We start from the raw sequence: 17,863 nt of genomic DNA on the forward strand, positions 1-17,863 counted from the left end.
CCACTATGTAAACGCAAGAAGTGGGAGAAAGGTAAAGATAGTCTGTAATGTTAGCTGAAGCAGACCCATGGATGGTTTTAAAACAGCTAGGATAATTTTGCCTTGGAGTGACTAGAAAGCCAGCAGAGCTGACAGAGGGTAGGAGCAATGTACTTGCACTTTTTCACACATAGGAGAATGTGTCCTTCTGCCAGAATCTGGGGCCCTAAAAAGGTTAATTGCTTCAGACAGAGGCAGATAGATGAAGGTTGCAACCCATATGGAGAGGAAGTAGTGACTTCCAAAGAGCAGTAATTTTGTAGTAGTTAGGGAAGGCTTAGCTGCTGTGAATTAAGATATCTGTAAGTCTTTTAATAATGCTACTTTTTATGGCTGTTATAAAATATTTATATAACACTTTCAAGGTGTGAAGTAATATGTAATTGCTCATTTCTAATATTTATTTAAATAATGAGACACATGCAAGTACCATTGAAATTCCTGTATTAACAATGTTATATTGCTTTACCAAAAAATTAATCAAATCATTTCAAGAAAGTGTTTGACTGATGTTATTGACTTAGCTTGCAGTTGTAATCCAGAATATTCAACTGGCTGTGAGGAAGGATCTGGTCACTGTCATTGTAAACAAAATTATCGGGGAGAGAGCTGTGAACAGTGTGCTGAAGGATACTATGGTTTCCCATTGTGTGTCCGTAAGTGAGACACTCCTATCTTTGACAAGGTTCCTGTCATTTTAACGTGCATCTGAACAAGAAGTAAATATGCATTGTCCTGCACTTTCAAAGTATTTTAGTTGAAAAGCGCTCCACTGCCATTTTCTCAGCGCTGACACGCATTTCTCTATTTATACAAATGCCCCAAATGCTCAGCAATAAAACACATGCTAAGTGCCTAAATATCATAGCAAAGTTACAACTTTTCATTGGAGGATACCTCCAACTGGTGTTAAGTAACATATGTTTAGCTCTGGTCAAGCTTCTCTATGGTGGTAATACAAGTACAAGATTCCAGTGTGGTACAGAGCCTGGGATTGAAAATCTGCTGATTGTTGGTCCCAACTCAGGCACTGTACTGGGGCTGGTTCAGGACTGCCAACAGCAGAGAATCAGCTTGCCCCATGAATGCAGCGATATAGGAGTGGCATCTTGTCCCAGATTTAGTTCTCCCTCCTCCCTTTACCAGTTCCAGAGACCTGGCTTGGCCTGGCATGGCAGTGGCAGGCACTTCTGGCCTAGGCAGTGTTGGGCATGCAATGGGGAGGGTGTGGGGCTCCAGACATGGGGCATGCATGTTCTCACTTATAGATGTGCAAATTGTGGTGCCCAGTGCTGGGGTCTTTGTGTGTGATTGGAGGTGGGGGGTTAACAAGTAAGCAAATAGATAGGTATTAATTATCATCATCTCCATTTTACAGAGAGGTTAAAAAGAGAAGGGAAACTTAGATTCAAATCTCAGAGTTTGAAATGTATTTAAGAAATGGATAGACAGTTTATTTGTAAGTTAAGAAGTCATGAATTCTAATCCTAAAGCTGTGGACAACTCATTTAAGTTTGGCTCGGTTTTCCCAACTGTAAAATGAAGATTATAACACTTTAAACTCATATGACTTCTCACCTGTGGAATGTGACTGAGAGAAAGGGGGCAACTAGCCAGACATTGTCCTTGAGGGCCTCTCAGCATTGGAATTTTTCCCTATTCACCGTGATCCAAAATAACCCTTATTTGTTGACTTTCAGGAGAGACTGAAATTAATTGCTTTACAGTGAAAGATTAGGAAGACACATATTTAAGAAAGATCTTAAATATGTTGGGTTGTTTGGTGTTATAGATACATTAATTAATTATTTGAAGGAGTGGTTACAGCATTGCTAATGAAACATAATGCAAAAGGTGCTTGTATAAATCAATAGAAAAAATGGAATGATAAAAATGCAGCTGATTATGTTTTTATTCAAAATTGTAATTAAGTTATGTCTGGATCTATCAGTTATTAAAACAATAAGCTAATATGAGCAGTTACAAAAGTTGAAATATTGTATGGCATCTCAAAATAGCATGGGTTTTTTCTCCAAGAACATGCAAAATATGAATTCACAAAACATAGAATGCCAAAAATGCATATTCATTGCATAAAAGCAATGGTATTAGGAACAGATTCAAACAAAAGAGAATTGTGTTTCTGTTAGTTGATAAGAAAACTTTTGCCTGGGATTTGGGACTTCGGTTCTGATTCACTGCAGTGGTATTCCAGTTTTACACCAGTGTAAAACGATTAAAATCTGTGGAGTTATTCTGCTGCAAAACTGAAGTGAGAAATTGGTCTTTTTTATGAGCAGAATAAGAAGCAATCGTCAAAAATTGAATGGTGATGAGTTCATCTTCTGCAGTAAAACCTCCCAATAAAGTGTAATTTAACCTTTCCAAACATTACTAGTCTAACATCAGGAGATGTGCTGGACAAGCTTTTGGGCATCAAGTACCCAATGTCAGGTCTAAGAAAGTACCTCTTAGACCTGAGGAATGGAACTAGAAGTCTGAAAGTTTTTTTTCAACAGTTTTTTCCAACTATATAGTTGATCCAATAAAAGATGCCACAGAAAATTATCACCTCTTGTACCTTTCTTGTCCCATCAACGTGGCAGCAACATTCCAATTATGCTAAACTAAAGGTGCCATATTTCTTGACTTTCAAAGACACGCCGCTTAGATGGATCCTGATCCTGTGACACTGAAATTCATAGGTGTCTTTGAGTGAGCTTCAAGTGAGGCCCACAATCAGCTGGTGGAGGTGAATCTTCCTGGGGGGCATATCCTGCATTCCTAACCTCATAAATTTCCAAATGGAAATCTGCCAGGAGTCACTGCAAGCATCTTTACTTCAAGAACGAGGAAGAGATAAAGGCATAGGCACAGGAAATAGAATTAGTGGCAACAAACAAAGCTGCAACACTGAAGCCTAGAGTTTTGTTTTTTTTCCTAGACAGCAACATTAGAAATCTGTCTATAGAAGGGGGGTCAGCAAGGTAAACTTACTGAATTTGCAGCTGACTTTTGGCCTTCTGAGGCTTTTTTTTTGAGAGGGAACAATCAGATCCTACATTTGGACTTGGATAGGGGACAGAAGGACTGTTTCATCTTATTGCTGGTTCCTTGTTATCACTTCATAGAAAACAAAAATCAAAACTGAACATGGTTTCTGGAGTTTTCTAAAGATGATATAGTATTTTTATTAAAAACAGGTGGGTTTTTGGAATGATCTTACGTGAAATAAATCATCCATTAATTTTTTTAACTGGTATTCCTATTTGCCTTTTTGTTTATAAGGAATTCCTATTTATACTTTTACTACTCCAATTCCAGAAGATCCTTTGGCTGGACATATAATAGGCAAGTTATTTCTCTTTATTAATTTTTAAGAAATATTTGTTCAGTACAGTACAGTATAATGTTGCAATTTTAGTTCTATTGCAATAGCATCTTTCTCAGTATTTTTCTTCTTACCAGACACTCAACACACATTCATGTTTGCATTTAAAAATCTGATAGACTACATTCAGAATGAAATATGGGTAAAAAGAAATCTAGAAAACTTCAGGAAAACACCTGCAAAAGAAGGGGACCTCCTTGCTTGGTGCCTTCATGAACAGACCCATCACAATTTTCTGATAAATATACAGTTTGTCAGCTGCTCACCAGTAGTAATCTCTTTACTTAAGGCCACCTCTTCTCTGCTTATTGAACTGGAAAATATTATGTCATACCCTTAGCAATACAGAACTTTTGTAAGAGCTATGGATTTTTTATTTTAAGATTTTATAAGATTATATATTTCTCGTTTAAAGGTCTCATGCAAAACCCATTGAAATCCATGGAAAAACTCTCAGTAACTTCACTGATCAAGCCCTAACTGAAGTAATTTTTTTATTTTTCAGTATAGATTTTCACATTTTAGAACTGAGAAATTATCTTAAATGGGCTCATGTGGATAAGTATTTGCACTGCATTTTGCTACTAGTAATTTTAAAATTCTGATCTTTGCAAAATACTAGAAAAGGTATTTTTTTCCTTATATTTACTAGCATTGTCTGAGCTTCAGTTTGTTTGCATGTAGAACAGGTCTTGTCTCTTTGAAAAGCATTACCTTGTTCGCATATGATTAAACATAAATCCATTTACATGTTTCCAATTCCTAATCATTTTTCTTAAAACTTAGGCAAACTACTAATTCCTGCTGTATTCACGCATAGACTTGTTCATTCACGGCCAGTTTCTTTTTGATCTGACTGGGAAGAATGACTTTAGATGCATACTTGTAATAGCTGCAAGTTTGTATTCCTGACAGTTAGGATTATAAAAGAGTTTGTCAGAGAAACGCATGAGTGTACACAGTTATTAAAATGGAACTTATGTATGACTACATGAATGACATGTAGTTAAATATGCTGATTAAAAAGGAAGAGTTTGTTTTAACTAGAAGTGACTCCTGATCAGTTTTACTGCACATACATATAAGGATCTTCATGTGTATTCACTGAATGCATTTAACTTTTTGTTTTTCCTTTTATGTTTGAAGGTGGCTGTAAACCAGGATTTTTTGGCCCTCAGTGTCAGCGTAAGCTCCATCATTTCTTTTATGTTTGCTGCCCAAATTCCATACAAATGGCAACGTATTATATCCAAGTGTAATGTGAACTGCAGTACTGTAACACTGTCATTTTTCTTTCTTAAATGTTCTGTGTAGCTTGCCAGTGCTATGGCTCAGGAGTTTTGGATGGTGACTGTAATGAAAAGACTGGACAGTGCAGATGCCGGGCTGGATTTCAGGGATTTTCCTGTGACACTTGTGCAGTGGGGTATTTTCATTACCCTGTCTGTCAGAGTAAGCAACGGTATTCTCTTTCAGTAAATAAGAAGGTGCATCTGTATTCACAAGCATATACCCTTATCTGTGTAGAGTGATTAGGCTGTTTTGGCAAGGTTGGGGCCTCCATCAGTGAATCTGCGTAGACCAGGGACGTCAAACATGTCTTACGGGTCAGAGAATTTGGGGGCATTTGAATTTGAGGAACCCTGCAGTCTGAATATAGCCACTGGGAGAGAGTACTTCTCTGGGCACTTGTACCCATGATGGGGTTTAGTCCTCAGGGTTTTATTTTATGCCTCCTAAATTGAAACAGTGGGTTTTTAATTGAAACCCACTATTTCAATATTTTTGTCATGTTACAGTGAGGGGCCTGTTCCTTTGTTTGGTTTTTTTTTTTGGTGAGAGCTGGAGCCTCCCCCTGGCCAGGGGGCTAACTGCTGGCAAGCCACCCATCCCCTTAACTGCAGGGGGGCCCCAGTTCTTCCCTCCACAGTGGTGGTGCCCCCCAGGGCCACCCAGGTGGGCTGCTAGCAGGCTGGGTGCTGCTCCAGCTCAGAGGCAGCACCTGGTCCAATCCAAGTCTTTCCTGAGCCTGCCTGCTGGAAAGCCCGTGAGCGCTGTTCATTGAGCCCACCTAAGGCACAGCACCTGTCAGTCTTCCAGTGGATGGGGTTGGGAGAGATTTGGGTCAGATCCAGTGCTGCCTCTGAGCTGGAGCAGCACCCAGCCTGCTAGCAGTCCACCGGATCCAGCACTTCCCCGAGCCCGCCGGAGCTTCTAGAGCCCTATGCACCATCCCTGCTTCTTTCTTTGGCTGCCAGCACACCCAGCCACCCTCTTGCTGCCTTCCTGCGCTGCCCCAGGGGCAAGCCAGCCCATTCCCAGATGGCCCCAGGTTTTGTGCCAGCTATGGGAACCTGCTGAAGGCAGAAGTGGCAAGGGGCCCGACCCTTTTTTTTCCTGTGGAGTCTGCCTGCTTCTGCCATGACCAGAGGGCGAGCTGCCAGCTGCATCACTGAAATTTGCAGCATTGCAAACTAAACTACATCCTCATGTAGTTTAGTTTGCAATGATGCAAACTCATCTAAACCCCCCAAAACTGGTGCATGTGTAATGCCATTAAGTTACACAAATGACATTTTCGTCATGTGTACATTGTGACGACTGTCATGTGTACAAGCATCCTCTAGGCCTAAACTGATAAGAAGGCAAAGGTAGAAAAAGGTATTGAGAAGGGATTTTCTGGTAAATCATAAAAGTTAATTTACAAAACCTTTATTTTGGGCTTAATTTGTCCTGACAACCTCCCTTTGAAGTATTGTGACAATGAGTGCCAGAAAGGTATTAGGTTTTTAAAATACTTTTACTGTCCACTTGTGCCCTAGAGCTTCTTCTTATGTATTTTCCTAGTCCTTCCCAGCTGCAGTTCTGAACCCAGACTATGACTGCTTACTCTGAAAATAGTGGAACTATGGCCAGCATAAAATACTGTTCAATGTGAACAGTAAGGGTGGTGGAATCCATCACAGAATGAGGATGCTGTGGTAGTGCCTTGATAGTGATATTTAAAGTAGTAATCACTCTGGGTCAGATCCTTTCAGGCTTATACAGATAGCCTAGTCTCTCCCTTCATCAATAGTTGTGTTGAGTCACTAGAGCTACTACTGAGTAATTTGAATAAGGGCGATAGAATCTGATTCTTTGTATTGGAAATAAGGCATCTGGGCATGTTTTCAGAAAGGGGGAATAAGAGTGATTGTGCAGATACTGCCCCTGAAATTCTCTTCTTGTTTGTAGTGTGTGAGTGTAATTCAGCTGGTGTCCTTCCTGAAATCTGCAATTCTGCTGGAAAGTGTCTCTGCCGTTTTGGGGTGGGTGGTCCTCAATGTGACAACTGTCATCCTGGCTACCATTCTTTTCCCACCTGTCAAGGTAAGGGCATAGATAATAAGTATAACATTGAATTAACCACTGAATGGCCATACCATTATGATTATACCTCCTGTCTCTTCTTGCCTCGACTAAAAAAGAATTTACTGTTGCAAACATGTAAGAGTCTCTCTGGTTCTTCATGGTGAAAGTTCACAGTTTCCCCATATGGAGTTGCTGCTCCTGAGTTTTCAAAGTAGAGAAGATTCATTTGCTTGCTTTCTTTTTCTGCTCAGCATTCCCTAGACAAATTGAGGCCTACGGGGTGCAGATGAGCATCCTTATAAACGATCAGTTTTGCAAAAACTTACAAATAAGGCATTCTTTATTTTGCAAATGAGAAACTTTCATTTTCCCATTATGAGCCATCTCTTGTTTATTCTGAGATCTGGGGAAAGATGCTGGATCAGTCTTTGTTCATATTTATACCCTAAAATCCCTTTGACTTCATAGATAGATGATGTGAGTGAAGTTGTTCATTCAAGGTATAAGTGGGGCAGACCCTCAGTGCTGAGGTGAATTTTACTCTGAGAATGAATAGGTGAAGTCTCTTGTTGCCATAAAATTTCTGATGCATATTTACACACTCACATGAATGCAGGTATGGGCTATAGATGACTGCTTCCTACTGAATTACTTTTCTTGTGTTAATAACTATAAATATAGGGCTGTCAAATTATTTAAAAATGTGATCATGATTAGTTGTGCAATTAAAAAAAATAGGCACAATTGCAATTTTAATCGCACAGGTAAAAACTCAAAATTTTGCAGAATTATGTGCGTACTTTATATGGCTGGGGGTGGGTTTGGGGTGTGTGTGGGGGAATTTGTGAAGATGTGGGGGGCTGTGGGCATGTATGTGGGGTTTGGACCCTGGAGAAGGGGGACCTCAGCACACCCTGGCAGAATGTGAGATACTTGGGTCAGGAGTGAGGAGCAGCAGCAGGGCTGGTGGGGCTGTGGCTTGGGAGTGAGGGACAGGGGCAGGGCATGGGCATATGACTGACCCCTCCCACAGTCATATTACCTGTCCCACAGATGTCCTCTTTTTGGAAACTGGAAATATGGTAACCCTACAGGAATGCAGCCCAGTGGCATATGGAGCAGCGCTCAGCAGATAAGTCTGTGGAGGGAAGGGGCAGGGGCAGGGGAGTGATCGAGAACCCCATGGTGAGGGAGGCAGTGGGGCAGGGTAGGGGCTGCAGTGAGTGGGACCATGGCAGCTCATGGGATGGAGCTGCAGGAGGCTTATCCAGGAGTGCAGGGTGGAGGCTGATCCCATGCTGCTGCGCATACCCCTGGGGGAGGCATGGGGAGCATGTGCTCCTTGAGTATGTGTGTGGGATAGAGGTGGGATGCCTGTTGTGGGCTGGGGCTCTGCACCCTGCTGCCTTTGTCCCAGGAGTCGCATGACACCATGTTGTGCCTCCCTCTGCTAGGTGGGCAGGGGTCACACGGCCAGTGCACGGCACCCAGGGCAAAGGCAGCAGGGCATGTAGCTTCAGCCCACAGTGGGCAGCCCACCTCTGCCCTGCACACAAAATGGGGGGGCATATGCCCCCCCATACCTCCCCCAGGGATGTGCACAGCAGCAGGGACCCTCCCCCACCCATGCACCCCTGGACAAGCCTCCCATGGCTCCGTCCCACAACCCACCGTAGACCTGGCCCCAGGGTCCCATTCATCCCAGCCCCTGCCCCTGTCCTATTCTTCTCTCTCTCTCACGATGGGAGCCTTGATCTGGCTGCTCCACCTCCTCCCCCTCTCCCCCTCCCCCTTCCTCTCTACAGACTTATCTGTTGGGCACTGCTCTACACACTGCCAGGCTGCATTCCTGGCCATGTGCATGCTGTGGCTGTGCGCCTGCACATGGTGTCCTGATATGGCACCAATATATCAGTACCCCTCCCCACCCCCATTTCCTCCTGCAGCAGCCCAGAGCCCACGTTGCCATGTAGGTCCTCTGCACTGCCATTACCACCCTGCTGGGTGGCCTGGAGGTGGTGATGACAGTGGTGGAGAGAAGCCTGGAGGCAGGCTCCAAAACCACATGCATGATTAACACATTAAAAAAATTAACGTGTTAATTGGTTCTTGTATTAACTGTGAACATTAATGGCAATTTACTTGACAGACCTAACTATAACTGGAGCCTTCTTTATGGGCTCTGTATATTTGTTATATGCCCTGTGAAAGGACTGCAGAATCCTTTATGCTTTTAGAGAAAAAAATACAAAATAATAAATTTAGTTAAAAAAACAAAATGGATGGAATGAACAATTACTGTACTGCTGTGCCTTTTTGGATCTGGAACACATTAAAATTCTAATGAAAAACATCAAATCAACATTCTTCATTGGTACATGCAGCTCAGTGGTTTTAAAATACTAACCCTGTGCAATATATATTTTTTAACTTGGAAGTGAATCATGTAGCAATCTAGTAGAGCAAATGAAGCCCATATTGAACTAGTTTGAACTTTTAACACTGAAGCCTGAAATTAAATGTAAAAGGCATAAAATATCATAATAAAAACAAGTCACAGAAGAGACTAAAGAAAGATAATTGAACGGAACAGAGAAAAGTTAAATGAAGATCCCAAGTACACAAAAGGTGTCAATTTCTCCTTTACCATTGATTACTTAAATATAATCATAATACAAAAGTGAGAATAGATGGTAGGACCATAGGCAATAGTTTTCTACATAACATATTAGCAGAAATACTTAAACTGATCATAAAAAGAGTTCTCCTTAGTACCCAGCATTATCCATCTGTGTGCGCACCCCATTTGGAAACACATCACTGTTCTCATCAATTATATGCACTAGTCTGGGCTAGGTTTTCTTCTGTCTTATAGGTTGGTCCTGCCTAATTGAAATCAAAAGGAGCAATTCCCTTATTTTAATGGAAGTAGGATCAGAGTTAAACACTTATATTGATTCAACTCTATTAAAGTGAGATGGAGAGTTTAACCATCTGCCTTTCACCTGATGTACAGCTGCAGGCATTGGTGCTACAGAAGTAGGTGTGTTTTATGTTTTGAGGAGAGGTGGATGTGGATTTGCTGGGGTAGAATTCCTAGCTCTCACTGAGTACGAGCCCTACTACTTTCCTTGAGTATGTGAAGTGAACACAGAGTAAAACAGAATTGGCTTGTGGAGAGAGAGGTACTGAAAGGGGAACCAGAAACAGAGAAGTGGAAGCAATACACAAATAGCATGTGCCTTACTTGGTTTCATTTCTATTTGTCAGAACAGCAGCAATGATGGGACTGAATTAAGTCTTTCCACTAATTTGTTTTTGTGGTCTGATATTTGCCAAGTGTTTGAACACGACCCCTTGGCTCAAGCTTATGACCACAGATTCCTAAGTGGTCTTAAATACTAGCTATGCCCAGGATTGTTTTGCTTCTGAGATCAGGCAAGAGCAGGTGCATTGGGTCCAGAATATTAGTAGATCTATAACTGCTGTAAAAGCACCAACCCAGACAACAGTTACAGCCTGACAGTGTGATTCATGCCCTACACAGCAAATAAATCAGCTGTTTTGCACTGTGGCAGCAATTCACATGACATTTTGTTGAAACAAAAGTAGGTCAGCAGTTTTTAATACGTACACTTTGTATCCAGTGCTTAGGCTGATAAATTGCTTGTTAGTCATTATGGCATACCAATCCAGATAGAGTCCTACTTTATGAATACTTATTTTTTTTAAGATTTTAAATACTTAGTCTCATGTTTTCAAAGTAAATTGGTTTCAAAGTAAATTTCTGTCCCTTACATGTAGTTTGCAAAGGATCAGACTAAATGTTTAAACTATAAATTATTGCATCACAGTAAGAACAAGATTATCGCAGTTAAGACGGTAATTGCATTCTAAGTTCCTATTTGAACATGTTTATTTTTTTGCTGGTAAAATTACGGTTTTGGTCAAATTCTTCATGCTTGTTTTTGAGCCAAAGGTGAGGGGTTTTTTTGTGGGGTGGTAGTTTTGTTTTTTAAATAACTGCTGGTTTAGTCAAGTAGCTGTGTGGGTAGTTATTTATTATTTTTACTTTGGCAGAGTGTAGCTGCAATGCACTTGGCTCAGTGGACAATGGATGTGGCCCTAGAGGTCAGTGCCAGTGCCATCCCAATTATGCTGGCCTTAGATGCGACCAATGTACTCTGGGCTATTACAGTTACCCCAGCTGCTTACGTGAGTAACAGCTATTCCTCCTTTTGCTCTGCTTTTCTTTTGTTTGCTGTTACACAGGAAATCAGTAATTCCCTCAAAAGCTTTTCCATATAAAACTTTGAATCAGGTGAAGGTGCAGGTCAGTAGAGGCAGGAAGAGTGACAGTTCTTCTTCCTTCTATTTACTGTAGGAAACTCTGTAGGCCAGATATAGAGATTATACTTTTACTGATATAAGTAATTAGAAACCAGTCTATACCCAGAACAGAACAGAAGTGTGGTGCACACAGACTGGTTTAAAAATGGTGGAACCTGATTTAAAATTTGGCCTCCCTGCAACCAAAGTATGAATGTGTGCTCTTTTCGCTACTCGTCTAAAGTGTACCACTTACAGAAAACCGCGTAAGTTAGATCAGCTTCACCTCAGGGTTTTTGAATGTACCTAGCCTGTGGGGCAAGTAGGTGAGGTACCACCTATACTTCCTGAAAACCTCCCTACCTGATCAGGCCTGGTTTCAGCTCTAGGGTTTGTGTTAGTGCCTACATTGCAAAACGAAGGTATGACTGCATCATGTGTAGGCATAGCAGGTTGAGCTTTAAACTAGCAAGCATAGACAGAAATAGCAGTGAAGCCACAGTGACACAGGTATCAGAACTTGCTAGCAACTACAATATGAACTCAGAGTCCCTTCAGGGGTTTCACTCTGCTAGTCTTTGCTGAGGCCTGTGCTGCCATGTCTTCATTGTTGTTACTTGTGTGTGTTGTGTTGTTGCTTATGCTGGATTACAGCAAGCATAAGTTTGCCGGCTGCAAGTGCGCCTTAATTCTATTGTGTAGACCTATTCTGAAAGTCCAGTATAAACAATGGCCACAACCTTTAGCAATTCTACCTTGGTCAACTAAAACCTTAGTCAAGAAGCTAGGTTTAACTCAAATAGTTTGCCTTAAAGTAAATGATGCATTGTAGATTTTTTGAGGTATATTAGTCTGTGGCTAGTTAACACATGCTGTAAACTTTCAGTCATGTCAGTAGCTTTACTGGTATGAGCAGTTCCATTGATTCAGTCCAAAATCAATTACTTGGTTAATATCACACACCCAAGATAAATTACAATTATCAAGTAGATGAATTGTTCAAGCTGTGTTTTTAAAATCAGACTAGCTGCAAATAGTTTTGCATAATTTCATGATGGTTGTCATGGTCCCCATGTTATTTGACCATCATGAACATGAATTTTTTTCTCTTGAGGATCAGCTTATTAATAATTTGTTTGCAATTTGCAATACCTGACAAATTATATTGTTTAAAAGCTTGAATAAACCCACATCTCTGGGAAAAAAACAAACAAAAAAAACAATTGATTTTTTTTTTCCCCCCTGTCTGTATATGGCCCTCTCTATTGAGGAAATGAACTTCTATTTTATAAAAACAATTGTCATTGGCAATTTCATCTTTGTAACCTGGATTTTATAGAGCAGTGGTTCTCAACCCACAGCCCAGCCAGCAGGCTACTGTGGCCCATTTGACAGCCTGTTAAAAAAATGTAAAGATTGTGGCCTGCAGTTTGTTAAAGTAAGATAGAAAAACATAGGAAATGGCAAGTTTCCCCTTGCAGGCTGGCAGAGTTCCAGCTTGCAAGGGGCTGCTTGCAGCTGGGGGGAGGAGGAGGAGGGTGATCAGAGCCAGGGGGAACCACATGCATGTGTGCATGCATACATACATGTGGGAGCCAGACAGTGTGGAGATCAGCTCCTGTAAGCTCCCTTCAGGTGAGTCTGTGTGGGGTGGGGCAGATTGAGGCCCCCATGGTGAAAGGGGGGAGCGAGTAGAGTAGGGTAGGGCTGGGCTGGGGCCAGGGCCAGTGCATGGGGCCCAGGGCCAAGGTGGGAATGTACAGCCACGGGGCCCAGCCAGGGTGCAGGACGAAGCCACAGGCAGCTTGTCCAGGGGCAGAAGGGAGGGCTGGCTCCCCGCTGCTCCACAGTCCCTGGTGAGAGAGACATGGGAGAGCATGGGGGAGCATGTGCCCCTCATATTTGAAGCAGGGGCACAACTCTGCTTCACCAATGCTGCCGGGCAGACAGGGGGCACCTTGCCATGGCAGTGCAGTCGGCTCAGGGTTCCCAGTAGCGGGACCAAGCCTCCCTGCCCACTGATGCTGGGTCCCACCCACTGAGCTGCAGAGGCCCCAGGGGAAGGCAGCAGGGTGAGGAGCCTGGAGCCCGCAGCAGGCAGCTCTTATCCATCCCCTCCCCATTGATTCTGCTTCGGCCATGCCACCAGAAGCTTGAGGGGTGGAGAGCCAGGCTCTGCTTCAGCCCCAGCAACTGCCACCTCATCTGGGACTAGGGGACATCATCTAGACAAAACCACAACCTCAGCTGGGACCAGTACCAGGGCATGGAGCTGGGGGACCCCTCAGCTGTGTGATGTGGCCCACATAACATATTGAGAGCTGTAAATGTGGCCCAATATAGCAAATAGGTTGAGAACCACTGCTGTAGAGAAATGCTATCATTAGTTTTATGAGTTGAGTAGTTACATTCACTTCACTGGGATTACTTATAGGGCATAAACTCAGAAAATGGACAGATGAAGAAATTATACCAAGTCAAAAGCAAAGAATAGCGAAAGACTTTTGGAAGCAAAGAGTTGGGGTAGAAGCGTTAACTCCTATCTGCTAAACCATGGTAATTTAGTCTTATTCTATTCAGGGGAAAGCTGTCCTGCTTTAGGAGCAGACACATGGCAGTTATCATTCTTTATCCCCTTTAATGAGGTATAATTTGTTTGTCTGTCCCTCCTTTAAGTATATGTTAACATTGTGGCAAGACTTGTGTCTTGTGGACAGAAATCTGAAGATAACACCAAACCAAACTGTTTTCATGGTAAAATTCTTCTGTTGCAAAGAACATGGGAACACTACAACAGGCCAGAATGTTTTTAATATTGTGGATTCCTATTTGAAAACTTTGTGTCTATCTTATGAATCAAGTTCGCACGCATAATATTGTTGATGTTGCATGGCAACCCACAACACCCTTGAAAGGATTCTCGAGGCACCTCAGGGTGCCACGGCACCTTGGTTGAAAATCATTGGTCTGGAGTATGATTTAAAGGTGAAAAAAATATTTAGTTTTTTATGCCATGTCCTGCTGTCACCCCTTTAAATCCTCATCTAGACAAAACAGTTGCTTTTGTTTTTCAGTAGCGATATGGAAACACGGGCACACAAACTCTTTTGTTTGCTCTTGGAATGTAAGAAAGAACAGAAAGATGAGTGAACTGAAATTTCTGATAACCCTACCAGTTATTGTTTAGAATAAAAAAGAGTAACCAAATTGATATGTCACCACATGCACGGAATTGCATGCTTTGCATAAGGCACACAGATTTTATGGTGATTAGTACAATATAAATGACTACCTAGAACACTGATTCTCAACCATGGTGCCATTACAGTTGTTGAAGGGTGCCACTGGGAGAGAGGTTCCTGTGACAAGATGAGTGCAAGTTTTTTCCTACCACCTGCTGCTTCTCCTTCCCCAGCCCCTCTTCAAGCAGATGAGCACTGTAATAAGTTAATTTTTGACATAGGGTCCACATAATTCACAAAGGCAATGGACAGGTGCCACGAGTCAAAAAACATTGAGCCCATGACCTAGATAGAGCACTATTTTTCAGTGAAAATCCAGAGAAGTAATGATCACAACTTTTAAAGCATCTCAGTCTTGAAACAAGTTATTTCCCATTACAAACAACCTAAATCTTATTATCTCTATAAATAATTTATTTTTGTTCAGCTTGTCAGTGTTCTCCACATGGTTCCTACCATGGCACATGTGACCCAGCAACAGGGCAGTGTGAGTGTCGAAGAGGCATTACAGGACAAAAGTGCGACAGGTGCCTTTCAGGAGCCTATAATTTCCCCTATTGTCAAGGTATGGTTTCTGATGGAAATAAAATTATTTTATTTAGGCAAATTACATAAATGTCTACCACAAAGCACTTTAAAACACTTTATTGTACATAAGTTACATAGAAATCCCACTGAAACATGCAAAGAATACCTTGGGAATATAAATCAATCATGTGAACTAGTGCATCATTTTTTTTTCTCTCTCTCTTCATACACTGGACTTTGTGAATTTGACCTTTTTAACTGGTGGCATAGTTAATTTAAAAAAATAGCCTTAATTCTCAGTGTTCTCTCTTTCCCTTTCACTCCTTGGCTAGGGACAGAAGTTACACAAACTGTTTTAAGTCATCAGAAACTAGTTTAAGACTGTAACAGAACAGAAGTTTAGTGCATATAAACGAGTTTCAAAATGGCTGAAACTGGTTTAAGATAAACCTGGTTGAAGATAGTATCAGACTTAACTGATTTAGGTCAAACCAGTTTATGAAACTTCTGTCCCAAACACCTTCCAGTTTCAAGTTAAATCACAGTCCCCCAGCATCCCAGCATGCTTTGCAGCCCTGGGCTGGGCTGTCTTCTCCAGAGAGCAGGGCTGGCCCTGCCCCTCTGCTCCCCAGCTGGAGCAGTGAGGGCTGCCTCACTGGCTGGCTCACTGGCCCTCCCAGGCAAACCCTGGGGGCGTGGGGGGGGCTGGGTCCAGGGATGGGGTTTAAACTCACCTTCCCCTGAGCTGCCCTGTCTGGCTGGCTTACTTAGTGCTGGCTGCAGCTGAGGAATACAAATCCCAGAGGTACCCAGAAGCAGGAAGAGGAAGTGATGAGCAACCCTACAGAGTCCTGCTGCTGTGAGTCTAGACTACAAATCTCAGAGACCTCAGAGGCAGCAAGCATAGGTGGCAGAAGGGTGGGGCTAACGGGGCTTAGCCCCTCAAACTAATTTTGTGGCAGCTGGTGACAGGAGCAGCGTCACTGCCACACCCTGCTGCCACAGTGTTGTGCATAGCACCCTTGCCATGCTGTCCTCTGCAGCTTCTGTGTACATCGTTAGTGCACACAAGCCTCACAATGGCCCAGTGGGAGGGAGGGGTGGGGATTGTCTCCCCCCAGTAATATTTTCTCCTGCCATCTATGGCAGCAGGAAGAGGAAGCAAATGCACAGCCCAGAGAGCCATAATCTAGCACCCCCGTAGCTTCTGACTTGAGCCACTGCAGGCATGTGGCTGCATTTCTTGAATCACAAGTAAATGTCTGTTCATTTACTTATTGGTTCAATCTTTGAAGCTTAGATTAACCTGCAAAGACTGAATTAATTCAGCCTCAGGCTTTTTGACTGTTTGTACTTAGCCATTTAGCCTGACATATCTGTGCAGATGAATGTGATAACATTATATCAAAATAAATATTCTAAACTATTCTAAATACTTACGAATACCATGATCATTAAAATTTTCAATTTGTTTTAAAGTTAAATTTAAGTTTCTAAAGTATACTTGCTTTTGTTGCTTTTGTTTGGTTTTGTGGGTTTTTTTAATACTCAATATGTTAATTTTTTACTTTTGTAAAGGAGCCAGCAGTGACTGTGACCCTGCAGGTACCCTTGATTCTCATTTTGTAAGTATTATATTATTGATGTTAAAATATATGTTAAGAATTGCCCCACCATACGTGTAATTATTGAATACAATGGGTGCATATGTGGTTTGGTTTTATACTGTGAAAAAAGTTGCACAAGTTGATCTGGTAAAACAGGTGTGGGTTTTTGCAGGGGGGGTTGTATCTGAACAGATACATTCTGGTAGGTTTTTGAAATATGTGAAAACATGCTTTTTCCCTCAAGCATCTATTTTCTGATCATTTGTTGAAATCTTCAGCTGATAAAAGTTCTAGGTAGTTCAGATAGCAAAATTTCAAGACCTAGCAGCTGTAGGTTAGCAGAAGTTAGTTTTCTTTTGCATCCTGTGTGAAGAAGTATCCTTCCTGAAGATGGAATGCAGCAAAGCAGTGTTACTCATAATTTAATTACCATGGATTCCACAGTAGGGGGAAAAATAATTCTTCAAAGGATATTTCTTTAATGCTATCTATCTAGCTATCTATCTTTATTTATTTATTTAAAATCTGTGCACTGGAACATACCATGTTTGATTCTTTTCTACCATGAGGGCTACTGTCAGTGCTTGCAGCATGTTGAAGGTCCTTCCTGCAGCAGATGCAAACCACTTTACTGGAATCTAGCCAGAGAAAACCCTGATGGATGTATAGGTAAGCCTTGACATGACTTTCTTTAGGTTATTAAAGATATTAATCTCTTATCATTAATCATTAGTTATGATAATGATACAAAACATTGTTAGTTACTGTAACTACTGTTGGTAAGAATGCATTTTTATACTGCTGACACTTTCATACCAGGATTTCTACAGTCATTCTCAACATTCAGCTGGCATTAGTATTTAAAAATGATTTTTATTCTGCTCTCAGTGGGTGTGGTTACATGTGCACTTTACTGTGGAGTAGACTAATTAGCTTTGCAGTAAAGCATTATTGTCTACCCATGCACTGGCAGTAAGGTGCAGTAAACTAATAAACTCCACCATAGGTAGGAGTACTTTACTGCACCAAAATCCATGTGTAGACAGTGACCAAGGGTGTAAAATTGCACCTGATCAGCTCAGTCAGCTGGGGGCCTGCTCCACCCCGGTTCAAATTGCTGCTGTCCCAGGCACATGTGTAGATGCTACACCCAGGAGCAGTTAACTCTGGTACAAACTGCCCCAGAGTTTATTGAGTTCCATTAATTTCACATGTAGATGCATCCACTTACACTGAGATAAATCTGGTGTTAACCCTATTTTTATTTCATTGGAGTTTTGTGTTAAAGTCCTTGACTTCAGAAAAGCCGACTTTGACAAGCTCAAGAGGCTAGTCGGTCAGGCCCTCAGGGACCATGACCCCAGGGAGTTGGGAGT

The 17,863-nt window shown here is 41.9% G+C and overlaps 1 protein-coding gene across 1 annotated transcript in view; it reads left to right on the forward strand.

Moving 5' to 3' along the window:
• LAMA3 (laminin subunit alpha 3) overlaps positions 1 to 17,863 on the forward strand; it is a 205,890-nt gene that overhangs the window by 69,895 nt on the left and 118,132 nt on the right. The window contains exons 12-20 of the mRNA XM_019541321.1: positions 564 to 695; positions 3,328 to 3,390; positions 4,577 to 4,615; positions 4,745 to 4,882; positions 6,665 to 6,799; positions 10,862 to 10,996; positions 14,780 to 14,917; positions 16,459 to 16,505; positions 17,057 to 17,156. Coding sequence (XP_019396866.1) covers positions 564 to 695; positions 3,328 to 3,390; positions 4,577 to 4,615; positions 4,745 to 4,882; positions 6,665 to 6,799; positions 10,862 to 10,996; positions 14,780 to 14,917; positions 16,459 to 16,505; positions 17,057 to 17,156 — 927 coding nt within the window. The remainder of the gene's footprint in view (positions 1 to 563; positions 696 to 3,327; positions 3,391 to 4,576; positions 4,616 to 4,744; positions 4,883 to 6,664; positions 6,800 to 10,861; positions 10,997 to 14,779; positions 14,918 to 16,458; positions 16,506 to 17,056; positions 17,157 to 17,863) is intronic.

This window comes from Crocodylus porosus, unplaced genomic scaffold (genome assembly GCF_001723895.1).
Source record: "Crocodylus porosus isolate Cpor-Errol unplaced genomic scaffold, CroPor_comp1, whole genome shotgun sequence".
Lineage (NCBI taxonomy): Eukaryota > Metazoa > Chordata > Crocodylia > Crocodylidae > Crocodylus > Crocodylus porosus.